The sequence below is a fragment of the Lithobates pipiens genome, unplaced genomic scaffold (assembly GCF_037356315.1).
Source record: "Lithobates pipiens isolate NorthernLeopardFrog02 unplaced genomic scaffold, aLitPip1_a1.2 Scaffold_1, whole genome shotgun sequence".
NCBI classification, from domain to species: domain Eukaryota; kingdom Metazoa; phylum Chordata; class Amphibia; order Anura; family Ranidae; genus Lithobates; species Lithobates pipiens.
In genome coordinates, this window is record NW_027507685.1 from 148,171,974 (window position 1) to 148,199,712 (window position 27,739).

General features: G+C 44.0%; 1 protein-coding gene across 1 annotated transcript in view; it reads right to left on the bottom strand.

The window, feature by feature from the left end:
- Positions 1–6,320: 6,320 nt before the first annotated feature.
- Positions 6,321–27,739, bottom strand: part of TOR1B (torsin family 1 member B) — a 57,432-nt gene continuing 36,013 nt past the window's right edge. The window contains exons 4-5 of the mRNA XM_077478409.1: positions 27,148–27,266; positions 6,321–7,087 (exon numbers count right to left, since the gene is read on the bottom strand). Of these exons, the coding sequence (XP_077334535.1) occupies positions 6,843–7,087; positions 27,148–27,266 (364 nt within the window). The 3' untranslated portion in view covers positions 6,321–6,842. The remainder of the gene's footprint in view (positions 7,088–27,147; positions 27,267–27,739) is intronic.

Consider the following 27,739-nt stretch of genomic DNA (forward strand, 5'->3'; position numbering starts at 1 on the left):
CTTTAAACTAAAAATGTCCTATCTGGTATACATATTAATCCCCTACTTCTCCTGAAAAACTTTCATTTCATAATATAAGGGCATCATCTAGTGGCCAAATATTATAACTATAGGAATTGGGATATGTTACCTGTCAATGCCATTACAATTTATTGAATGTGGTTTCCCCTACCCCCCCCCCCCCCCCATTGTAACGCTAATAATGTTCCAAAAATGTATGATAAGAGATTCCCAACAGTATTTCATGCCACCAACCCTGAAGGGAAAACCAAAGGCGTTTCAATTCTGATCTCTAATCAAACCTCACTTCAGATCCATGATACAATGCTTGACCCAGGTGAGAGATAAACATATCTAAAAGGGAAATAGGCCCCCACCCCATCATAATAGCCAACATATACGCCCCAACTCAAAACAGGTAGCTTTCTTTCGAAAGATAAAAGGCCTATTAAACTTTGCCTCTGGCATTCTCACCAGAGGTGGAGACTTCAATGTTCCTATTAATCCTCTCATTGATACCTCAAACGGTACATCGAGCCTTCCTTATAGAGCCTTGAAACAAATTAAACTTCAACTACAGGAATTAATGCTGCATGACACTTCGAGAACCCTGAACCCTCAAGCTAAAGACTTCACCAAAAATATTCTAGAATAGACTACTTTTTTATTTCATAACCCGATTTAGTACTACTGAAAAATTAATCAATAGAACCATGATTCTTTCTGACCACCATCCGATTACCATGACCGACTTTACCAGAAAAAAAAAAACTAACATAAGTAGTCGGCCTGCCAATTTTCTATCCCTGGAATGAAAATCGCCCATAGGCAAGGGATGTTGTTTTCTGCCCAAGATAGAACATGATTCACCTCTGGGCTGCACGACTTTTCATTCCCCCTTGGTAATTGATGTAGGCAACAGCCGTGGCATTGTCAGATTGGATCCTGACAGGACAATTCTGTAGTCTGAGCGTCCAGGCCTCTAGGGCCAGACGTACTGTCCGAATTTCTAGAATATTGATGGGCAAGGTACTCTCTGATTTGGACTACTTCCCCTGGACAGATGCTTCTTCCAGGACTGCTCCCCAGTCTAGAAGGCTGGCCTCCGTTGTTACCACCTTCCAGGATACTAGTAGAAAGGATCTCCCCTGTTGAAGATTGCTGGATATCAACCACCAATTGAGGCTCCGACGCACTTCGGGGGATAACGCATTGCAAAGTCCAAAGCCTGGATCTTCTTGTTGCTAGTTGACACAATACTGTTTTGCAGCAGTTTTGAATGAAACGGAACGGCCTCGAAAGGAGCCACCATCTTTCCCAACAACGTCATGCAAAGCCGAATAGGATTTTTCTGTGTTTTGACAAGCTGAATCAGTTCCCTTATGGAACTGATCCTTTCCTGGGGTAAGAACACCCTCTGAACTGTATCTATGATCAGCCCCAAGTACTGCAATCTCCTAAATGGTTTTAAAGGAAGATTTATCTAGGTTGAGAATCAAGCCTAGGAATTCTAGGTAACTCACGGCTGTGACTAAACTTTGGTTTAGGCGGGTTACTGACTGATCTACCAAGAGCAGATAGTCTAAGAAGGCTAGAATCGTTATACCCCGAGCCCTTAACCTGGCTAAAGGAGGGGCCAGGATCTCTGTGAACACTTGAGATGCAGTAGATGGAACGAAAGGCAGAGCTACAAACTGAAAATTACGATTTTCTACCTTGAAGCACAGAAATTTCTGGTGGGAAAAAAATAAATAAAATCGGCACATGGAGATACGCATCCTTGATGTCGATTGGCAACAGAAATTATCCTCCTTGATCGGATTGACTCCATGCCAAAGGAACGGATATTCATGTGCCGGATGAGATCGAAACTGGGTCTGACCTCCCCGTTTGGTTTTGGTACCGTGAAGAGGTTTGAATGAAACCCCGACCCTGCTCTTCTGTGGGAGGGAGAGGGGGAGAGAGCGAGAGAGAGCGCGCGAGAGAGAGAGCGCGAGAGCGAGTCTGACTTCTTTTCCATGGGTCTCTGGGAATGTTTGATCTTAGACAACACAATTCTCGGAACTCTAGTTTGTAACCTAGACAAATTGAGGCAGCCATCCATCTGTCTTGACATTGTTCCTGCCAGATCTTTGAAAACTGTAGAAGCCTTCCCCCAACTCGAAGCGAACGGGGGCGCCCCTTCATAAGGAGTCTTTAATACTTTGCTTCTCTGACTTCCTGCCCCAGGTCCTCTTTTGGGCCTGGGACTGTCCTGAGGTCTTCCTTTTGAACCTGACAGTGGAGGCCATCGAGAAGATGCACGTTTAAATGAAAAACGCTTAAACTTAACTGGTAAGAGAGAACTTTTCCCATTAGAAATTAGTTGGATATACTTATCCAGTTAGTCTGCAAATAACCGTTCACCATAAAATGGGAAAGTGGCCGAGAGCTTTTTACATGGCGCTTCGGCTGACCAATTTTTCAACCATACAGTTGTATGCAAAAGTTTAGGAACCCCTGAAAATTTCCAATTTTGTCATTTATAAATATTTGGTTCAGCAATTTAATTTAGATCCATCAAATAACTGAAGGACACCGTAATATTTCAGCAGTGAAATTAGTTTTTTTGGATTAACAGATAATGCGCAATATGCATCAAAATGAAATTAGACAGGTGCATAAATTTGGGCACCCCAACAGAAAAATCACATCAATATTTAGTAGAGCCTCCTTTAGCAGAAATAGCCTCTAGACACTTCCTATAGCCTGTAATGAGTGTCTGGATTCTGGATGAATGTATTTTGGACCATTCTGCCTTACAAAACATGTTCAGTTAGGTTTGATGGTTGCCAAGCATGGACAGCCCGCTTCAAATCACCCCACAGATGTTCAATGATATTCAGGTCTGGGGACTGGGATGGCCATTCCAGAAGATTTGTGTGAAGCCGATCCTTTGAAGAGGAGTCATCAGCCTCCTCCTGATGTTTTGAGAGAATTTCATTATCTCTCGCCCCTTGTTCCCCAGCATAAGGGTCCTGAGCAATGGACGGGGATCTGCTATGCATAGGCCCGCTCTGGGAAGCGATTAAAGCATCAATCTTTTGCTCCAAACTTGAAATGGTAGAAGAAAAAACCTCAGTGATACATACAGGGGCTGCAGTGTCAAGATCTGCTGCAACACCAGCACCCCGATAGCTCATTCTGACCAGCCACATCACTCTGAGGAGGATGGCATCATTTTAGAGATAGATCTAGGCTGGACAGCAATAGGACTGGCAATACAGTGACTGTTATTAACACATAGGCACAGGCTATGCATTGTACATGTCTTCTAGCAGCTTCAGATAAACACTTTTTTTCACTCACCTCGATCTCTGCAGCAGCTTCTTTGCAGAGGAATTCCGTCCAACCAAACACAGTAAGCACGAGGCTCTGCAGTGATGGACAGTGCACCCTGTGTACCTATTGGCTAGGGAGGCAACAGGAGGCCGGAGCAGCCTCCTTATGAACATGTAGATAGTAAGGTTGAATAAAGACACCAGTCCATCCAGTTCAACTTGAGTGTCTGCAGTTGTCCCTATCCCTGTACATATTTCATTGCACACCGTTACACATTGCATTGGTCCCTCAAGGAGCCCACAATCCAAGGTCCCCATTCATATACTAGGGTCAATTTTGGACAGAAGCCAAATAACCTACCTGCATGTCTTTGGAGTGTGGGATGAAACCCACACAGGCACAGGGAGAACATGCAAACTTCCGGCAGGTAGTGTCGTGGTTGGGATTTGAACCAGTGACCTTTTTTACTGCTTGTTGAGAGTTCTTTCATGTACATGCGACACCTTAAGGCTAGGTTCACATTGTTGCTGTTGTAGGTTAGTGTGTAAATCACATGCATTTATGCACCTGCAACCAAAATGCGCTGCACTTTTGCAGATGCGTGGCGATGCCACAAATTCATAAGCCCATTTTATATATATAATTATTTTTTTTTTTTATTAGTATAGGGACCGTTTTCCTGCAATTTCTGCAGCCCAATCAAATTAATAGCCCACGGTGTCTGCACCAATTAAGTATGCTCGAAATGCAATATTGTGTACCTAGCCTAAAGGTTTCGCAGTAGTTAGATATATGATATGGTATCATGTATTCTTACAAGCAGACCCAATCGGAATAATCGTGTGAAAGGGGCCTAAGGCTGCTTTCACACTGATGCACAGTGGTTTACCTGCATCTCAACTGACCTTGATCTTCACTTCTGCCTCAGGATTCCTGCAGCTGGTTATAACTGGTGGCTGCTGCTGGCTGTCCTCCAGGGCTGGTACTGTAGACAGGTGCTGGTACTGTTGGCACCGATACTGCTGGAGGTTACTGCTGGTTGGTACTGAGTACTGTTGGCGGGTACTGCTGGCTCTGGCACGGCTGTCAAAAATCGCGGGTTCCCATCCATTAGTGTGACAGAAGCATTCAGCTGCAGTAGAGAGCAGAGCTAATGCTTCCTGTCACAGCTGGAGTACATTTGATATCACTCCACCTGTGAAGGAGACGGCACTATGCAGGAAGCATCGGCTCTGCTTCCTCGAGCGGTGGCTCCATTCTTCGCGCTGATGCTCGGAAATGGCGGGTCGAGAACCCATGATCTGGGCTTGCTGTCCCACCATCTCAGAGCAAGACGTGGTGGGCCACATCGGAGGGCCAGCGGTTGGGTAACCCTCAGTTACAGGGATCCACAACAATCAAAGACAACAAGTGAAAAGAGCGTATGTTTTTTTAATTTAATTTTTATTTACAATTTATTTCTTGATAAAACAAAAGATTGTGCAGTTAAAAATATAATTCATCATCAACATCAGTTTAAAAACCATTGATCCTAAAACATTTTTTGGTTTCTATTTAAGCTGCAGTTTCTGACATCCTGAAAATTCTATTTTTCACTGGCAGGTGAAGTCAGATCTCTGTGTACCCCTCTCCAGTCAGCGATTGGAAAGGAATGAAGTGGTAGGATCTGCATCACAGCCAGAAGCAGATAAGCAATGGCAGACTTTGTGTTTCTTCCATGACACTTTCCTGGTCTGAGGCTATTATTTTTTTAAGATTTCAAATTTGTAAACAGATGTTTTTTATTCTTTATAATTACTTGTATAAAACCCATACTTGACATATAATATAAAAACACAAGACAAGGTGCATCCATGACAGAGTCTGTAAAATTGCTGAGAAGACTGATTTTTTTTTTTTTTTTGTTAAATATGTATAATAATGCTGCAAAACCACAGATGAACTGAACCCGCATCTTACCTGTGACACCAGTGAAATATAGTACTACAAAATGCAGATGGTTGGCGAGAATATTTCGTGGAAAAGTCCATTTAAAATCGGAAGCTCTCAGTTCTGGTTGAGAGCAGACCAATTGGGGGTAAAACAACAAGTCTTTTAAAGAAAAAGTTCACCCAAACAATAAAATCTCTGCATCTACACACATTCACGATCTAACACTAACCCATTTAGCCCTGTAAAGAAGAAATCAGTATGTATACCTTTTTTAAAGGCGATTCCAATCCCACGCTGAGCGGTCAGCCACAGCTTCACTGTGGACTCGTGTGCAGAGTACAACGGAAGCCCCATAGTAATTCCATGGGTGACATAACTCCCCATTCATTTCACAGCTGTTGTCATCCTCTGCAGAGCTTCCACCGCTGGAGTCCGGATCGGATTAAAAAAAAAATTTAAAAAAATAAAAAGGTATGTATAGAGATTTCTTCTTTACAGGGCTAGATAGGTTAGTGCTAGATCATGGATGTCTGTAGATACAGGGATATTAGTGTTGGGGTGGAATTACACTTTAAGCACCCCAAAATTTCACTGCAGGAGCTGCAGGTAACTACAGTCAGAATGGGATTGCACCAGGTTAACCTCCATGGGAGGCGAGTTAGGGAAAAACAAACCTTTACTACCCAAAAAGATCTGGCCTGCCCCAGAAAGACCCCGATTTGAATCCCATTGAAATTTTGTAGCGGGATTGGAATCAGGCACTTCGTAAAAGGAAACCCACATGCATCTTGTAACTGAAAGAATATTGCATGGAGGAGGAGTGGTCAAAAATATCAATGTCAAAGACTGGGGAGCAGTTTAAAGCTGAACTAAACCCTGCTTTCCCTTTCAGCCAAGGAAGCTGCCATCTTGACAGTTTGGTTGAGAGAACAAGCAAAATGTGACAGTTCACATTCCTGCAATGTAACTGCTTCTTGGAAAAAAAAAAAAAAAAAAAAAAAAAAAAATTAATTCAAAATCAATTCACATTTAGGTTAATTGCCATTATAAAACTTAGTAGGTAAGTCTTGCAAGATTACATTTTTCCCCACACTACAAAAAAATAAAAATATTATATATATATATATATAATTTTTTTTTCAAAGTGAGAATTTGTGCTCCATGATATTAAACCAGTATTAGTATAGAAGGCAAGATGACCCGTATTTGCCAAATTACTTGTACATTTTCAATACAACCAAAAGGAACATAAAAATTAGTTGGATGAATCAGTTTAGTTTTGGTGGGTTAAAATGTCAATATTACAAGAGAACGATTTAGGATTACGTTTATGCAAACATGAATATTTTTCCATAAAATGTGTAGGTTTACCCAAGAGGCTAAATACACGGGGAAAGAAGGGGAGTCAAGGGATACTTTCACCTCCATATTGTTACCAGTGGAGGCAGCACTGTGGAATACCTGAGAAACATGGCTAAACATTCACCAATCATTCATGAAATACCCAAATCTTGAGAGCCTGGTAAAAGAATAAAGCGAGAAGATAGTGTCTTCACTGACCAGCAGCTGGCTAAACTAGACAGCAGTGACTAGAGATGAAGGTTCAGCTTTGTTGTGACAGTTTTACAACCTTTATCAGAGAACATTCGAGTATCCTTGGGGAAATAAGTCATCTCATTGGCCACACGGGATGCCAGCTCTTCATCGGGCATTAACTCACGATGTCTGAGCTCCGCCATGACACATTCCTTTACGTGTTTGTACTCCAGCGGTAGAAAAGGGACATAGAAGTCAATCAAATTCTTGTCAATCAGGCTGCTGTGCCAAAAGCCACCTGGAGATAAAAACCATGGGTGGATTAACAGTGGATTTTTATCAACCATATTCAATAAAAATATAATCTTCTTTAACCGCTTGTCTGCCGAGACAATTTCTAAAGTTCTCTTTTCAGACATTAAAATCTGCATTTTTTGATGAGAAATGACGTTAAACCCATAAACAATTATATATTTTCTGAGAATAAAATAGTTACTATTTTTTTTTATGTTACGCGATATTTTCACAGCTATTTGTCAAATGTATATTTTCAGAAAAAAATACACTGAATTGAATTTTAGTGCAAACACAATATTATACGCAATTTTTTGGTAAAATATAAAAGATTGGGTTGCATCCGATAAATAGATAACAAATATTGTCAAGCCTTAAAAATTAGATGGCCCTCTACAGTGCAAATGTCATTGTGATTACATGGGGACCTGCAATAATCACAAAATACATTTTGGACTGTAAAGGGAAACTGCAGCTGAGAAATAAAACGTAAACAGCATGTACCACCTATATACAATAGAGCAGGGGTGTCCAAACTTTTTTCAAAGAGGGCCAGATTCGATGAAGTGAACATGTGTGAGGGCCGACCATTTTGCCTGACATTCTTTGAACCATTAAAATTCGGTCATTCGAGCACTCATACCTGGCCCAACAAAAATTCTTGTGCCTTTGTCGCGCTCGTTTGCCCGACACACAGACGAATGCTCTGTTCTTTAGGGGTACCGTTAGGTCTTAATGGTACCCCACACATTGGAAACATGGGGTGCTTTTGGTGCAGCGCAATTAAAAAAAAAAAAAAGCTCTGGGACTTCTTTCCCTGCATTTTTGTGGGTATGGAAGCCCATTGAAATGCATGGGCTGCCCTACACACAGCATGCAGCCATGCAGATGTGAGCCAAGGGCTTATTGGAGGGGCAGTAAAACTACATGGTTAAGCTGTTTTTACCACCCCCAACTTCTCCCCCTTTAGCTGCAGAGGGAGCAGCTGGGGGTGTACACATGCTGTGGCTGCAGCTGGAGGTATGCTCAGGGTGAATGGGCCTGCACTGCAACTACCCCGCAACTGTGTGGACTGCACAGTTGCGGTATAGTGATGCTACATTTACGGGCTTAAAACAGGTGGTAAGGAGGCAACATAATGCCTCTTTACCACCTTTCAAATGCCTCTGAAAAGCGATCTGTATATGGATTGCTTTTCAGAGGAGCAGCAATCCTGGCTGCTATCACACACACAAGCACCACAAAAGCAGTTCTGATGGTACAAGAATGGGGGGGGTCTGGATTAAAAGTAACACACATGCATACACATACACACAGACATACACACATACAGACACATGCATACACATATAGACACATGCATATACTTACATACATACAGACACATACATACATACATACATACAGGTACATACATACATACAGACATACACGCACATACATACATACATACAGACAGACACACACACACACACATACATGCACACAGATACATACAGACACACATACAGACACACATGCACATACGCATACATACAGACACACATGCACATACGCATACATACAGACACACATGCACATACGCATACATACAGACATACATGGACACACACACACATGCAATCATACATGCACAGACACACACACACATGCACACACACAGACACACATGCACAGACAGACACACATACACACACACACACACACACACACACACACACATACATACAGACAGACATGCACACACACACACACATATAGACACACATGCACACACATACACAGACACACATACATACAGATACACATGCACACATACATACAGACACACATACATACATACATACAGACATGCACACACACACACATACAGACAGACATGCACACACACACATACAGACACACATGCACACATACACATACAGACACACATGCACATACATACAGACAGACATGCACACATATACATACAGACACACATGCACACATACATACAGACACACATGCACACACACACACACATACACATAAATAAAGCCTTTTTAAAACGAATCTAGCTTGTAGTACAGTACCTTTCCATTCCATTTCCTCATTCAGCCGGGTACTGCACTGTAGGGGGAAGCAGAGAGCACAGCACACTCCTCTGCACTTTACTTTCACTTTTGAAGCCGACGGAGCTTCACACAGTGCCGGGGATCGGCTCATTTGACAGCCCTGATCCCGCAGCACACCAGGCGGGCCGTTCAAAACCGGACTGCGGGCCGCGATTGGCCCGCGGGCCGGACTTTGGACATGCCTGCAATAGAGGGTAATCTCCTTAGGCTGTATAGGAGCAGAACAAAGGAGATGGTAGAACCATTCCCCCCATAAAGCAGAACCTTACTCATAACCATTTTATAAAAAATGATATTCTTTAGCAAGGAGATTACATTCCACATTAAAAATTTTGCAACCAAAACTAGTGCATGCTGTAAATTGCCTCCAGCATTGGTCATCTTTATTTTGGCTAGAGGCTCCCAATTTGCTGAAGCCCAGAGCCCATGAGCATCAGTATACTGTATCTTTGGGCTGTCAGCAGATCGGCCTCTACTGGCTCTTATTTTCGGCCGAGACTTTACCCTTGATGGTATTTAAATCGAAACTCTGATCCACACAAGACTAAAAGAAAAGGCAGCATTTGTCCAACGAAGAATTTCATGGGATGGGATTTGCTTGACTCACACCAAGAGAAATATACTTTGCCAGTGCAATGGCGGACTTTGCAAGAGGCCAATTTCATAGCTGTCAAGAGCATGGCAACCCCGCCCCTGGGAAAGAAGATCCAGATGATCATGAAAGGCCCATAGAGAGGCTGTCAGGAGCCTTTTGAGGTCCAAGTACCATGTCCTCCTGCACCAGTTCACTGCAAAGAGAATCACCAAAAGCCCTCCATTGTGATCACAGGGCATAGACGAGGAAGGAGATTCAAAAGTGAAAAAGTCACCAGACCATCCACTGCACATCCACATGTTCTTCTTGTTACTAAAATGTGGAAGCCAGGAAGTGCATGTCCCAAGCCCCCAACTTGCAAAAGTCGTCCAGTAACACCTTGGAGGTGAAAACGATCACTCTTTGGAGTTCAGACTGATGACTGGAATGTGCATGGCAGTCAGAACAAGAATGTATAGTTCCATCTAATCCAGAATCCGGTCTACTTCACTTTTGAGCCAAGAGATGTCCATTTCCTCCTTGGTGGTTGATGTAAGCCACTGCTATGGAGTTTTCTGACAGCCTAGGTGAGCCACAAATGCAGAAGACCAGTGCCTAGCGGGCAACATTACAGATTGGCCTTGCTTCTTTCTGGCAGTGTTCCCATGCAACCCCATAAGCCCCCGCCCCCCCCCCCCCCCCAAATATAAAATGGTTTGCTTCACTCAGAGTATAGAGAACACATCCATTTTCCTAAGGACACCAAAAAAAAAAAAAAGCTGTAAAAATCCTTTTCTTGGAGTACATCATGGGACACAGAGCCTTAATTACTTAATGGGTTATAAACTACCTTCAAGTGTTGACACTGGTAAACCCAATCAAGGAAGTTTACTCCCTATATAACCCCTCCTCCCAGGAGCACATCAGTTTTTGTAGCAAAGCAATCTACTTAAATCCCAAAAAAGGATATACTCCAAGAAAAGGATTTTACCATTAAGCTGTTATAAAAATTGTATTTTCTTTTATCGTACATCATGGGACATAGAGCCTTAATTACTTAATAGGACTTCCCATAGCAAAGCTACTTGTGGGGAGGGAGACACAACCCGCAGGGTACCCCCAGACTTGAGATCTATACTGCTGTCTGCAGCACACTGCGCCCAAAGGTGATATCCTAATACCTCCTTACATCCACCTGATAAAATGTTGTCAATGTATGCACTGAAGTTGCGGCCTTGCAGATCTGAGCCATGGAGGCCTGGTGACGCACTGCCCAAGAAGCACTAACCGACCTGGTAGAGTGCGCCTTAACTTGAAACGGGGGAATCTTACCCCTTAAATCATAAGTTTGAATTATCACTTGCCGCATCCACTTAGCGACAGTGGATTTTGGACGCTGCCTGTCCCTTCTTAGGACCCTCTGGCAGAATAAATAAGACATCAGTCTTACGAATCTGAGCAGTTGCCTTTAAATAGATTTTCATTGCTCTCACCACATCAAGACAATGTAGTGACTTTTCTTCCCTGGAACATGGTTTTAGAAAAAACGATGGCAGGACAATATCTTGGTTCAGGTGAAAACCTGAGACCACTTTTGGCAAAAAGCCTGGACGAGGGCATAACACCACTCTGTCCTCATGAAAAATCAAATATGGCTCTTTATAAAAGAAAGAGCAGCCAATTCCAAAAACCTCCTTGCTGAGGATATAGCAACAAAAAATACCAACTTTCTTGTCAAAAGGGAATATGTTGTATTGTTTAAAATGGCTGTTTTGGTAACACAGACAAAAGTAAGTTTAAATACCAAGGTTTCAAGGGAGGTTTGATGGGCAGATTAAGCCGCATTACCCCTTGTATAAAACCCCAGACTAAAGAATGAGTAGCAAATGGTCTTTGAAAGCAGACCGATAAAGCTGAGACTTGGCCGTTAATAGTACTCAAGGCCAATTTAATTTCTACCCCTAATTGTATAAAGGCAAGAATTCTGCTATTGATATATCTCCGAGGATGCCAACCCTTGGATTCACACCAGGAAATTTAAGCCCTCCAGACTCTATAATATATTAGTTCTGGAAGCTGGCTTCCTCGCATTAAATCAGGGTAGAGATAACTGATCCGGAAAGCCCACGTTTCTTCAGAATGTGGGTTTCAATAGCCAAGTCGTTAAAATTTAGAGACCGGAAGGATGGAATATCAGTCCCTGAGAGAGCAGATCTGGCCGTAGTGGGAGGAACCATGGGCCCTCCACTGCCATAGTTAGGATTTCTGCATACCAATGACCTTCTGGGCCATGCTGGTGCCCACCAGAATTACTGGCTTTCTTTCCAGCTTGATCCTGCAAAGAAGTTGAGGCAGCAACTGAATAGGGGGGGGAATGAATAGATCAGTGAGAACTGATCCCATGGGGTCACCAACACGTCCGTTTCACACGCAAGTGGATCAGTTGTTCTGGCCACAAAGTTGACTAACTTCATGTTGAACCCTGACGCTAGAATAAGATCTACATCCAGGATCCCCCCCATCTTTGGCAAACAGCCCAAAATATGTTGGGGTGAAGAGACCATTCCCCTGGGAATAACTGCTGGCAACTTAAGTAGTTTGCCTGCCAATTCTCTACTCCCGGGATGAAGACTGCCTAAAGGCACAGAACATTCCTTTCTGCCCAAGTTAGAATATGGTTCATCTCTCTGCACCGAGAGACTTTTGGTGCCCCCTTGGTGTTTGATATAGGCCACAGCTTTGGAATGGTCAGATTGAATCCCGCCAGGACAATCCTGTAACCTGAAAGTCCAGGCATTTAGAGCCAGATGTACTGCCCGAATCTCTAGGAAATTGATGGGCAAGGTTCTTTTGGTTCTTGACCACTGTCCCTGGACAGTTGTCTTTTCTAGTACTGCTCCCCAGTGTGAAAGGCTGGCATCAGTCGTTACCACTTCCCAGATGATTGGTCTGTAGATTCCAGGTTAGTAACCACCAAGTAAGGCTTTGGGACACTCTTGGGGACAGATGTATTGGCAAGTCTAAAGCTTGAATTGTTTTGTTCCAAGCAGACAGGATACAGTTTTGAATGAAACTGGACATAGGGAACTGCTTTGAATGAAGCCACCATGGTTCCTATAGTAACCTCATGCAAAGGCGAATGGAGGGGGTCGCCATTTGACCTGATCATCCGCACCAGCTCTCTTATGGAGTTGATCTTTGCCTGAGGCCAGAACACCTTTTTCCTGGGCTGTGTCTATGATCAGACCCAAGTACTCCAGTCTCTTTAGCAATATTAAGGAAGACTTCTCTAGGTTGAGAATCCAACCCAAACTTTTCAGATGGTTGTGGTGCATACGCTTTGCTCCAAACGAGCCACAGACTGATCCATTAGCAATATATTGTCTAGGTACGCAATGACTGTTATGCCCTGTGCCCTTAACCTGGCTAGAGGTGGTGCCAGCACTTTGGTGAACACCTGGGCTGCTGTGGCTAGCCCAAAGGGCAGGGCTACAAATTGAAAATGCTGCTGTTCTAACTCCAACCGCAAAAACTTTTGAAACTTTTGATGAGTGGAAAATATAGGGACATGCAGATATGCATCCCTTGAAGCCAGAAGTTCTCCTACTAGAAGGATAGAAACTACTGACCTGATTGTCTCCATGCGAAAGGAGAGGATCTTCAGGAACTGATTTAGATCTCTTAAAATCTAGAATGGGTCTGACGTCTCCATCTGGTTTTGGTACCATGAAAAGATTTGAATAAAACCCCAGACCCTGCTCTTTTGTGGGGATTTGTATAATCACCCTTTGAGTTATTAAATCGGTCTAGTGCCTGAAACAGAGATTGTCTCTTCTCTGGATCTTTTGGAACGCTTGACCTCAGGAAGCAAGATGGTGGAAAGTCGCCACTGCCTAGAAACGGAAGCCTCTGGTGTAGGGGAAAGAGCCAGTTTAAACGAAGGGCATTTATACTTTCTTTTGACTGGTAAGAGTATTTTTCCCCACTAGAAATTGTTTGGATATATTTATCCAAGTCTTTTCCAAATAATCGCTCCCCATGAAGGGGGAACCCAGTTAGGAGGTTTTTACATGGTGCTTCAGCTGACCAATTTTTTAACCACAGGATTCTACGCATATGCACAAGCATAAGCGTAAGGCGGGATGCCTGGTGTATAAAATCTTTAATAGCATCTATGGCAAAACATAATGGTAGTTCAGCCAAATCCTGAGCTTGTTGTGCAGGAAGCTCTCTAAGGACCTGTCTAAATTGGTCCTTTAGGGATTGGCAGACGCCTAATCGCAGCGAGTAATGGCACCTGCCAAGGAAAAGGCAGACTTTAGCAGGGATTTCAACTTTTTAACTGTTGGATCCTTAAAGAGGAAGTAAACCCTGATGATTTTACTTCCTCTTTGATTCCCTGCAAAGGTAAAGCATAATGGACTACTATGCATCGCATAGTAGTCCATAATGCGTCACTTACCTGACACAGGAGCCAGTGAAGTCACCACTGTCCCCTGTAGTTCTGAGCATCCATCTTCTTGGTGGGCCTCGCTGCTCCGGCGCTGTGATTCGCCGGAGCAGCGGATGACGTCACTCCCGCGCATGCGCACGGGAGCCGACACTTGAGGCATATCGCAGCGATCTGCGGCTTACCCAGTGCGCCGCTGCGCCGTAGACAGCGGTGGCTGTCTTCAGGTAAATATCTCCTAAACCGTATAGGTTTAGGAGATATTTCTTGGACCTACAGGTAAGCCTTAATCTAGGCTTACCTGTAGGTCAAAGTGGTTTGTAAGGGTTTACAACATCTGTGCATTGTCTAAAAGACAAGTTAGGCCATTATTCACATTGGAAATTGTAGTGTCAATTGCTGGTACTTTCCATCTTTTGGAAAAGGTCTCCTCCAGAGGATAGAATTTAAAATCCCTTATGCCGCATACGCACAATCGGAATTTCGGCCAGCAAAAGACATATGAGAGCTCTTTATCGGAAAACGCGACTGTGTATGCTCCATCGGAATTTAGCTGGCCGAATTCCCGCCAGTAAAAATTTGAGAGCATGTTCTCAATTTTCCCGACGGAAAAACTTTCCATCGGAAATTCCGATCATGTTTATGCAATTCCGACGTGCAAAAACTCACACATGCTCAGATTCAACTACGAGATGGAAGCTACTGGCTATTGAACGTCCTTTTTCTAGTCCTGTCGTACATGTTGTACGACACCGCATTCTTGACGGTCGCCCAAAGGCAATATCCTCATGACCTTTAATATCGATTTGAAAAAATTTGACGAACGTATGAATCGAAGACCAAGTCGCGGCCTTACAGATCTGAGCCATAGAGGCCTGATGATGCTTCACCCAAGAGGCACTAAACGCCCTGGATGCGTGTGCTCTAACATAAGGAAGGAGGAAGAATTCTCTTCTTTAAGCTGAAGCTTGAACAATCACTTGACGAATCCATTTGGAAAATAGTGGATTTTGATGCTGCCTGTCCACATTTTGGACCTTCCGGCAGTACAAACAAAACATCTGTTTTGCGAACCTGAGCAGTCGCCTTTAAATAGACTCCGATTGCTCTTACTACATCAAGGGAATGCAGTGCCTTCTCTTCCCTAGATTGAGGTTCTGGGAGAAAGAAGGAAGAATAATATCTTGGTTTAAAATGAAAACCCGTTACCGCTCCCGAAAGTGCAACGCCCACCGAACATATGCCCAGGCTTGGCCCATTCTCTTCGCCTCTGGGATTCGGTGAAATACTCCGCAGGTCTCCAATCTCCCCATCTCCCGCTCCTTCGTTTTCTACACTGCCCCCTATTCCCGCCAGGCTGTGATAACTCCGGTCAGTTAGCGTGGTGGACGGATCATGGTTTTGTAGATGTCCATTCCTTGCTCGCCCCGACTAAAATTATCCCTTTTGCAGCCCTTCGGTCATCCCATGATATTCCCCTCAGGGAATTTTATACTTACCTCCAACTTAAGCACTTCTTTCACCAATTGATTGGGCCCCAATCTGCTCCCTACACACTGTCCCCTTTTGAGAGCCTTTGAAGATCTCACCCCCACGCCTCAGAGTTGATCTCCCTCATTTATACAGCCATTTTATCAACTACGAAACCGCCGCTCCAACCCCATCACCTTCAATGGGAGGCTGATCTGGGCAAACAGCTTGACCCGGAGGACTGGCAGGCCATGACCAAGGCGTTACCTACATGCTCCAGAAATGTTCTCTTTCTGGAGAATGCGTACAAGGTATTCTATAGGTGGTATTACACCCCGGCGAGGCTGGCGACATTTATCCCGTCTTGTTCCCCCCTATGTTTTCGCGGATGCTCGCAGGAGGGCACAATGGCTCACATCTGGTGGACCTGCCCCAGGGTGACTAGATTATGGGTCAGAATATATGCTCTACTTCGTACGCTCTTTCATGCGGATATTAGGAGAGACCCTTTTGAGGCCCTTCTATGGAAACCAATTGCAGAGCTCCTGCGTCCGGAACGTCAGCTAGCTGCACATCTCTTTACTGCAACCAAACTCACCATAGCAAGGGCCTGGAAGACTCCGGTTCTTAGCTATGAAGCAGTTAAGAACTGTATGAACGATATTATGGTGAACGAAAAACTGACGGCGATAACATCAGATACCCATGCTAAATTTCTTCGGGTCTGGCAGCCCTGGGTGGCTTATACTCGCCCATCCAGATTTGATCCGGTACTCCTCTCCCTTTGATCGTTGGATGTCCCTCCCCCGCTCCAGGGACCCCCCCCCCGCTCCCTCCTCTTCCCTCCCTCTCCCCCCCTTTTACCCCATTTCTTTTCCTTCCCCTTTTCTATATTTCTATCGCTATCTCTTCTCATTTGCTCTCTTTTTTCCCCACATCTGTCTCGCAGCACACCCAGGCTGCCCACTGGCATTTCTGACCAGTAGCGGGGTTTTTTTTTTTTATTCCCCTTTTGAAAGCAGCCCAAATCCATCTGCTCGCTGTGTGTGAGTTTTGTTTGCCTTTTTACCCGTTGTGTGGTTTTCCGACATTGGCAACCCATCGAATAAATGAACTCTGTCCGCCCCTACGCCCCATTAGCTTTGCTCTATGGGGTGCGGCTGCGTGCTGCGGCCAGCCTTAGATGTTCCTATATGATTATTTTTGGCCGGACACGAGTCCAACATTGTTATGTCCATATGTAACTCTTCACAGATCTTTGTAATGTTCTTGGCAGATCTATGCTATTCTTGTATTGTCTCACTGATGTGAATTTTTTTTTTTCTCAAACCTTTTGTAAAAGAAAACCCGTTACCACTTTTGGTAGGAATTCAGGATGAGGACATAAAACCACCTCATCCTTATGCATGATCAAATATGGCTCTTTACAAGACAGAGCTGCTATTTCCGATACTCTTCTAGTAGAAGAAATGGCAACCAGAAAGATTAACTTTCTTGTCAAAAAGAACCAAGAGAATTTCTTGTAAAGGCTCAAATGGCTGATTCAGCAAAGCTGACAAGTCCAATTTTAAATCCCAGGGATTTAGAGGTACCTTGATAGGGGAATTAATCCTTGTTACCGCCTGAATAAGCTACACACCAAGAGTGGGAAGCAAGAGGCCATTGAAAAAACACTGACAAGGCTGGGATCTGGCTTTTGATAGAAGTCAAGGCCAGCTTCATTTCAGATCCCATATGCAGGAAATCAGGGAACCTGCCTATGACATAGTTCCTGGGGTGCCAACCCCTGGATCAACACCAAGAAACATATGTCTTCCAGACTCTATAGTAAATGATTCTGGAAGCCGGATTCCTGTCATTAATCAAAGTAGACACCACCGAAGGAGATCACCCACGATCTTTTAAAAAGTGGGATTCAACAGTCAAACCTGTTAAATTTTTTGTCCGTAAGGTAGGATGAAATACCTGACCTTGTGCGAGAAGGTTTGGCTACAATGGCAGAGTCCGAAGGACTCCTACTTCCATCTTTATGATCTCAGTAAATCAAGATCTTCTGGGACCCACTGGGGCCACCAGAATCACCTCCTTTCGTTCCTGCTTAATCCTGCGGAGAAGGCGCAGAAGTAGCAAAACTGGAGCAAATGCATAGAAGACTAATACGTCTGTTCCGCCTGCTAGTGGATCCCTTGTTCTCGACACAAAGTTGTTGACTTTGTTGTTGAATCTGGACGCGAATATGTCCAGAATACCCCCATCTCTGACATATCGCTAGGAGGATGTCAGGGTGAAGAGATCATTCTCCCGGAAATAATTGTTGGTGACTCAAGTAGTCCGCCTGCCAATTCTCTATTCCTGAAATGAAAATTGCCGATAGGCAAGGAATGTTGTGTTCTGCCCAAGCTAGAACATTATTCACCTCTTTAGGCTGCACAACTTCTCGTGCCCCCCTGGTGATTGATGTAAGCCACCGCCGTAGCCTTGTTGGACTGAAACCTGACAGAACAGTCCCGTAGTCTGACCGTCCCAGACGTACTGGCAGAATCTTCCAAAATGTTGATAGGCAAGGTCCTCTAACCTGGACCATCAACCCTGGACAGAATCTTCTTCCAGGGCTTCTCCCCAGCCTAGAAGGCTGGCATCTGTTATTAACACTTTCCAGGATACAGGTTGAAAAGATTTTCCCTTTTGCTGGATAACAACCACTAATTTAGGCTCAGACTTGCGTCGGGAGCCAATCGTAGTGGGAAAACAAAAAAAAAAAAAAAAAAACACAACAAGGCTTGGATCTTTTTATTCCAGACAGACAGGGTGGTGTTTTGAAGCAGTTTTTGATTGAAAACTGCGTGTAAGGGACTGCCTCAAAAGAAGGCCACCATTTCCCCTAACAATCTCATGCACAGCCGAATAGAAAGATTTTTCTTTGTTTTGATAAGTTGAATTAGTCCTACAATGGAACGGATTCTTGTCTGGGGTAAGAATACCTTCTTCTGTACAGTATCTATAACCAGCCCCAAGTACTGTAATCTCCTTGATGGTTTTAAGGAGGATTTTCGTAGGTTGAGCATCCAACCCAGATATTCCAGGTAGTTACAGTTGTGATCAGACTCTGGTTTAAACCTGAGAATGATTGATCTATTAAAAAGGTACATCATCTAAATAGGCTAGGACTGTTATGCCTTGAGCCCTTAATCTGGCTAAAGGAGGTGCCAGAATCTTTCAGAACACCCGTGGTGCTGTGGCTAAACCAAATGGCAGGGCCACAGCTGAAATGACGATTTTGTATTTCAAAGCGCAGAAATTTCTGGTGAGCGGGAAAATTTGGCACATGGAGATATGCATTATTGATACTGATTAAAGCCAAAAACTCTCCTCCTTGCAGGATGGACACAACCGATCGGATTGTGCGAAAGGATCGGATGTTTAAGTGCAGATTCAGATCTTTGAGATTTAGAATGGGTCTTACCTCTCCGTTTGGTTCTGGAACTGTAAAAGGTTTGAACCAAACCCTGTGCCCCTTTCCACTAAGGGAACCTCTGATATCACCGTCTGGGATAATAGATGATCCAGAAAGACTTTTTTCTCTGGATCCTTGGGAACATTTTCCCTTAGAAAAAAAATAAAAAAAAGAAAGAAAAAAAAAAAAAAAAAAAAAAAAGAGGAGGAGACAAACTCTCGGAACTCTAGTCTTAACCTAGAGAAAAAAAAAAACTGCAGAAGCCACCCATCTCTCTTGACACTGTTCCTGCCAGATCTTGAGAATTGCAGGAGCCTTCCCCCCACCTCAACGAGCAGGGGCACCCCTACATGAGGAAGCTTTAGCATTCTGCCTTGTGGGCTCTCTGCCCCAAAAACTCTTCTAATCCTGATGCTGCCCTTGGGGACTTCCCCTTGAACCTGACGGTTGAAGCCGTCGAGACTGCCTAGAGGCCGATGCCCCTGGCACAGGAGAGGCAGCATGATTAAAAGGAGAAATATCTCGAGGCCCCTGAGCTCCACTCATACGCCCTTCTGGGATAACCCCTGCTCCCTGAACTACACACCATCCCGGACCGCTCACAATGGATAGCTAAAAAGGAATCCTTTTTCCTTCCCAAGTCATTGACAACTGAACAATTAGACTGTTCCAAGCTCTGAAGGATGAATTTGACCTCCCCAACCAAATGCTTTTTCGCTATCTCCAGCTCCGTCACGCTCTCAGCTCCCAGTTCGGAGTCTTCGTCTCCAGACTCGGGGTCGCTGCCGCTCGCGAGTGTGGTCCGCGGCCAGGACCCCAAAAGAATGATCTCCTTCTACAATCACTTGCTAATGCCTGCGGCCACCACGCGGGCGTACCGGCTCAAGTACAGATGGGAGGCGGATGTTGGGGCGGTGGAGGACGGGGATTGGGAAATCGCATTGGCGGCCTCCAGGACGGTTTTCCATAGATCCTACCTAACCCCCGCTCGCCTGTCCAGATTCAGACCTAACTATAACCCGTGATGCCCCAAGTACGGTGACCCCCAGACCATGTTTTATCACTTGCTATGGTCATGCCCCAAGCTGCAGGACTATTGGCTCCAGGTTGTCAAATTCTTCCATGACCAAATGGACTCCCCACTGTCACTGTGCCCCCGCCAATGCTTACTTGGCATCCTCCCTATACCTGAAGAGGCAAGGAACCCAACCATCTTCCTACAGGAAACTTTGTTCCTCGCCAGGATGCAAATCGCCCGAACCTGGATCAGCTCGACACCCCCCACCATCCAGAAATTGAAGGCGGCGGTCAACGCCACCCTTCCCTACAAAAGGATGTTGTACAAAACACAGAGGCTGCCCGAATAAGTTTAACAAGATATGGGATAGGTGGGTGGGGGGCTCCAACACCTGCACGAACTAGGTACGACCCGGGACTACCCTGTCACCATCTTTTTAGAGCCTGCGTGGCACCATCCCCTAGCTCTCGCAGGCGACTTGGGGGTTGCCGGCCACAACGGGCAGATCTCTCCCTGCGCCCTCGAGGCGGCCCTATACAGAATATATTAACTGATCACCTTTGGTACCCATTCTCTGGGCTCCTTGTTTTATAAAGCACAGTGACGTATTGACTATGCACTATTCGTAACGCAATGTTATCAGCTGTTATATCCTTGTATTTGGTGCATGTTGCACCCTTCACTTGATTATGTTGCCCTTTTTATTATGCTCAATAAACTTTTTTTTTTTTAACTAAAAAAATAAAAAAGGAGAAATATCTGAACTTCTTCATTACTGGTAAGAGCTTTTCCCATTTGAGGTCCTTTGGATGTACTTATCCAGATCGTCTCAAAATAGCCGTTCACCATTAAAGGGAAAACTAGCTATGAGCTTTTTACACAGTGTTTCGGCTGACCATTTTTACAGCCACAGAACTCTGCGATAATGCTCTAGTCCAAGCATAAGCTATGAGGCTTAAACGATAGAGTCTCTCATAGCATCTACTGTGAGGCATAGTGCGAATGATACACCAGCCCATTGCTTGGCCTGCTGATCAGGTAGAAATTCAAGTATCTCCATAAACTGTTCCTTAATGGACTGAGATACACCAATTGCAACAAGAACCGGCTGCGCTACTGAACTTGCTAAAGACATATTGTTTTTAGAAAGGAGTTTCCAACTTTTTATCTGTTGGATCCTTTAACAACACTGCATTATCCACCGGACATATGAGATTCTTGCTCACTGAGGCGATTGCAGTATCAATTGCGGGAATCCCCCATTTTCTTTATAGAAATCCTCTTCCATAGGATAAAGTGTGGAGAATTTCTTGGGAGGATAATATTGTTTATCCAGATGTTCCCATTCAGAATACATAAGCTTTTTTAGCCATGCATGAATAGGAAAAAACATCCCCAGATGAGGGAGGTTCTAATGAACCCAATTAGAGGTAGGTTTCTCAAGAGCATGTGTTGCAGGCAGCATAAAGGTTTAGTAAGGCTTGATTCACACCTATGCATTTTTGGTGCTTTTTACATTTTGCAGAAATACAAAGCACTAAAACTGCATAGGTGTGAATCCAGCCTAAGGGAGTACACAAGCAACCTGTCTTGTGATGTTACAACTTCCATATTAGGATCCTCAGAAGAGGATAAATAAGTATCTTCCAAATATTTGGGAAGATCTACCTGATCCCCAGCCTCCTGTACCTCAATAAGAGGGTCCTGAGCACTAGATGGGAATCTGCTATGTTTAGCCCCACTATGGAGAGACATCATAGCATCAGTCTTCTTTTGAAATTACAAAATGGTAGAATAAAAAAATAAAATAAAAAAAACACACCTCTTGTATGATATATACAGGGACCGAAGTGTTTATGCAACAAAAGTTTCCCCTGACGGCTCAACCTGACCAACTGCATCCCCCTCAGAGGAGGACGACGACATTCTTTTGGAAATGGATTTAGTTTATAGTGAAAACCATTGACCCCTTTAGGAGTTCCTGGTCCCATTACCACTCATAGCCTAAATCTGAGATAAAAACCCAATCTTCACCTTTAACGGTGGGCTCCGAGACCTTTAGGAAACCTTCAGGAACAGGGGAACCTCAGGTTACCCACAATCCTGGACCTGCAACAGCACCCTGCCAGTAAAAACTTTATGGCCTTACTACCAAAAAGTACTGGATCCCAGGGTCCAGCTCTCTAAAGAGAAGGGTTCGCAAGCAAAACCTAGTTTCTTCGGACACGAGGCCTGGGTACCATCCATTTAGCCCATGAAAGGACATCAGAACGGATCGCCCAAGCAGGGAAGCTTCCAGTGGAGCTCAGCACAGCACATCTTCACTCGTGACCAACACCTTAGATGAAAAAAACTGAGGACTCCCAGTAGTGGGAGGGGTTATATAGAAGTACACTTCTTGCCTTAGGGCGTGCCAGTGTCCATCACCTATCAGTGGCCCTATAACCCACATAGCAAGTACTATGGCTCTGTGTCCCCCGATGTAATAAAATAAATAAGCTTTTCTAGTAATGCATGTGCAGGAAACGCATGCAAAGCATGAGAAGGTTTTAAAAAGGAACCCAAGCAAGAAGCTAAGCTTTCAGGAGACTCCGTTAGGGGTAGCATAAAAGTAGAACAAACCATCTCTGTAAGAGTTTGTATCAGCAATTTCTCAGATTGAGAGGCTGAAAAAGGTTAATCTACCGTTGTTTTCTCCACAGAGAAATCATTGGTTTGCTTTTCCTCCTGATCGACTGTGGGTAACACCTCAACCTGTGCCCACTGTTACCCCTTGCAAAGGTTCTGAAGTGGGGGGGGGATCTAGCATGCTTCCTATACATTTGAATGGAGGATGTGATTAAACCCGCTAATCTTCCTTCCAGACCCTGCAGGGAGGAAAGGACATCTTCATTCATATATACGGGGGCTGAGATGTGAGAAGCAGCTGCACCGTCAGTTTGTTCCAATGGCTCATCCTGGCTTGCCATAACTGGTAATTCAGACGAGGATGACAGCATGAAAATGCGACTCGAGAGCCTAATGCCTGGGGGGTGAAACATTTAGTATCTTTTTGGCAGGCCTAGTCCCAAGTACAAAAACAGAGGCACTATACAAATTTTCACTTAATTGCTGAAAATCGTTATTACTTTTAAAGTCACTATATAGTTCAGCCTAGTGCTGGAAAAAGAGCGTCGTTCCTGTATTAGGAATGTCAGTTTTTCAACCCATATATGTCCCAGGCTACTTGTCTCTTCCTCATCAGCAGAGGAGAGACTGTCACAGCTGTGGTATTCATCTGTTTTTAGCCTGCCGTGCGTCCTTGTGGACGATCACCGTGCCGCGATTAGGCCCCCCGTCACCTCCAAGAAAAAAATCCCACCCCTTTTTCCATTAAAAATTTCCAGTGTCTGTGCTCTGCGTTTTTCTGAATCCAGACCTGACATGGGGGCGGAGGGAGATGGGAGGCAGAGACCCATCCAGCAGTAGGCACAAACATTAAAAAACAGCCACTGTAAAACCTTAGCGGTATTAGCGGGGCATAATGCATCAGGGGGGGGAGAAGAAAACACCCACCTTTGTAGCTCTTACCTTGCAGAGTCTCCCTCTACACGCTGCTGCAACCACACACGGACTGAGCTTACAGTGAAGACAACAGAGTAAGGAATGTGCATAGACTCCCTCTAGTGGAGAATTGAGGCATGACAACATTTTTTCCCAAATGAAAGAAATACATAGATAATTTTTAATACCCAAATTTCTTCCCTTATCCTCACCGCAGGATTTGCTGAATTAACAAACAATCCAACCTTTACCCATCACGGCGGGCTGCGTAGCAAACCTTCAGGGACTAGGTCCCTGGACCTGTAAAGCACCTCATCAGGAAGTTTAGGTAATGTAACAAGGCCTAAACCCTGGGTTCCAGCCCTACAAAGAGGCATTATAGACAAAACCTTGTGCTTCCGATGCGAGGCCCCAGGTACCATCATTTAGGCCTCAGTGGCATTTTGGATGGATCTGGTGTATGGAGGCAATTTAAATCCAGCATGGATCCCTCCTGGAGCTCCTCAGAGCACATCTTCACTCGTGACCAACACCTTTAGACACTGGCGAAAAAACTGAGGTGCTCCTGGAAGGAGGAGGGGTTATATAGGGAGTAAACTTCCCTAAATTGGGTTTACCACTGTCAACACCTGAAGGTAGCTTATAACCCATCAAGTAATTACTTAAGGCTCTGTGTCCCATGATGTACGATAATGAAATGAGGCATAATGGAAGGAGTTATCCTGGGCTGTCCTTACAGCTTTTGTTTGCCATTACTGAAGGCAAAAGGAACTCAATGTTCCAGAATACTTTTTTCTGGGTTTTTTTTAGCCACTCCCTTTCTTTTTTTTGCATGCGTTTGGGCTCACATCCTTTAGGAGAACACTTATTTTAAACAGCACCCAAAAACAAAAAGCAGTGAGCAATAAACAGCTAGTCACCTTACATATTTATTACTGAATTATGTGCTTTGCAGCACAGGACAGAACAAATCCCAGCAGCCAGGTCACCAATACAGATTGGACTGAACTGACAATTTACATTAAAATGCTCAGCTCTGATCTTGCGATAGCCTGCCTCACTTTGGTGCATGCAATGGCCGTCATCCCAGGACCTGGCTTAAAGTGAAACTTTGTAAAAAAACAAACAAAAAAATTAATAAAATAAACACCCTACAAGGCAATGCATAGTATACTAGCACATTACAGTGCCTTGCGAAAGTATTCGGCCGCCTTAAACTTTTCAATCTTTTGCCACATTTCAGGCTTCAAACAAAGATATAATAAAACTTTTATTTTTTGTGAAGAATCACCAACAAGTGGGACACAATTGTGAAGTCGAACAAAATCTATTGGATTTTTGAAACTTTAACTAATAAAAAAAATGAAAAGTGGGGCGTGCAAAATTATTCGGCCCCCTTGCGTTAATACTTTGTAGAGCCACCTTTTGCTGCGATTACAGCTGCAAGTCGCTTGGGGTATGTCTCTATCAGTTTTGCACATCGAGACACTGAAATTCTTGCCCATTCTTCCTTGCAAAACAGCTCAAGCTCAGTGAGGTTGGAAGGAGAGCATTTGTAAACAGCAGTTTTCAGCTCTTTCCACAGATTCTCGATTGGATTCAGGTCTGGACTTTGACTTGGCCATTCTAACACCTGGATACGTTTATTTGTGAACCATTCCTTTGTATTTGGCTGCATCCATCTTCCCCTCAATTTTAACCATCTTCCATGTCCCTGCTGAAGAAAAGCAGGCCCGAACCATGATGCTGTCACCACCATGTTTGACAGTGGGGATGGTGTGTTGAGGGTGATGAGCCGTGTTGCTTTTACGCCAAACATATAGTTTTGCATTGTGGGCAAAAAGTTTGATTTTGGTTTCAACTGACCAGAGCACCTTCTTCCACATGTTTGGTGTGTCTCCCAGGTGGCTTGTGGCAAACTTTAGATGAGACTTTTTATGGATATCTTTGAGAAATGGCTTTCTTCTTGCCACTCTTCTATGAAGGCCAGATTTGTGCAGTGTACGACTGATTGTTGTCCTATGGACAGACTCTCCCACCTCAGCTGTAGTTCTCTGCAGTTCATCCAGAGTGATCATGGGCCTCTTGGCTGCATCTCTGATCAGTCTTCTCCTTGTCTGAGCTGAAAGTTTAGAGGGACGGCCAGGTCTTGGTAGATTTGCAGTGGTCCGATACTCCTTCCATTTCAAAATGATCGCTTGCACAGTGCTCCTTGGGATGTTTAAAGCTTGGGAAATCTTTTTGTATCCAAATCTGGCTTTAAACTTCTCCACAACAGTATTACGGACCTGCCTGGTGTGTTCCTTGGTCTTCATGATGCTCTCTGCGCTTTCAACAGAACCCTGAGACTATCACAGAGCAGGTGCATTTATACAGAGACTTGATTACACACAGGTGGATTCCATTTAACACCATCAGTCATTTAGGACAACATTGGATCATTCAGAGATCTTTGCTGAACTTCTGGAGTGAGTTTGCTGCACTGAAAGTAAAGGGGCCGAATAATTTTGCACGCACCACTTTTCAGTTTTTTTATTTGCTAAAAAAGTTTAAAATATCCAATAGATTTCGTTCCACTTCACAATTGTGTCCCACTTGTTGGTGATTCTTCACAAAAAATTAAAATTGTATATCTTTATGTTTGAAGCCTGAAATGTGGCAAAAGGTTGAAAAGTTCAAGGGGGCCGAATACTTTCGCAAGGCACTGTATGAAAGACTTGCCTTAAAATAAAGCCCTTCAGCAACACGCTGTCACAGCTGACAGGGCTTCTATCTTCACCTGGTTTTCCTTCCAGGTTCGCAGGCTTCGGCCACCTGACTGGCCAAGCTGCAATGATGTCACTACCACGCATATGCACAGGTGTCACTGCTTACGGTAAGCTGTTCCTTCAGAGCGCATGTGCCAGTGATGTCACTGGCTGTTGCTCCATGGAATATCTTCTAAACCAGGGGTCTCAAACTGGCGACCCTCCAGCTGTTGCAAAACTACAAGTCCCATGATGCATTGCAAGGCTGACAGTTACAACGACTTCTAGCTTGGCAACAGCTGAAGGGCCGCCAGTTTGAGAGACACCTGTTCTAAATGGTGAACGTTTAGAAGATATTCATGTTACCTACAGGTAAAATGATAAAAACTTACCTGTAGGTAAAAAATGGCATATATGACTTTACTGGCACTAGTTTTTGTTGTGCGTTTTTGCCACCTCCACTCTTGCTAGGATTACTTATGTAAGTTACAACTTATAAGGCTGATGAGCAGTCATGTTATATTTGCTATTTTGGACTTTAGAATCTTTTGTAAGCATTTCAGATAACTTGCCTGATAAGATCAGGTCTTTTTGTATGCCTTTCTGAAATATAACAAAAAAAAATAAAAAAAAATAAAAATAAAAAACAAGCTTGAGCTACAAAAATGTTCAATCCTGACCCAATAGCACTTACTATCTTTGTTGTTGAATAATTCAACAGAAAGTGCAGACTCCAGATCCTGCAGCTCTAGATCCTCTCTCCTCTTTCCGGATCCCAGCACCACTCTGTTGATAACATCGCCTCCTGCATTGCTAATGGAAACAAAGCAAAATTATCTGATGCAGATTTTTTTATTTATTTTTTTATCCTAACACAGCAAAATGTAAAAAGAAAAACCTGATGAGTGGACAAAGTGACAGGGTCTTTTCAGGAGATAAAATATCCATATCTTGTGACTGGATTCCATTTTTTGATCTTTGTTTTTGTTCAACCATTATAAAATATTAAAAGGAAAAAAGTATGGGAATCTTGTTTTTTTGCAGATTAATACTTAACTAGGTGGATGTAGCATTGATCGGATGCTGCATCTGTCCCCCAGCACCTCTTCACTGAGAACTGAGTCACCGAACACAGACGATGGCTCGGTTCTCACTGCTCCCCGAGCGGAGAGCTGCTGACTGTCAGATGCTCTGCTCCTCCACGCTCACTGGAGCACTGAGCTGTGGAGGGGCAGGGAGCGGCTCACTAAGAGGCTGAGACTGCCATCAGTCCAGGCACCTGGCGG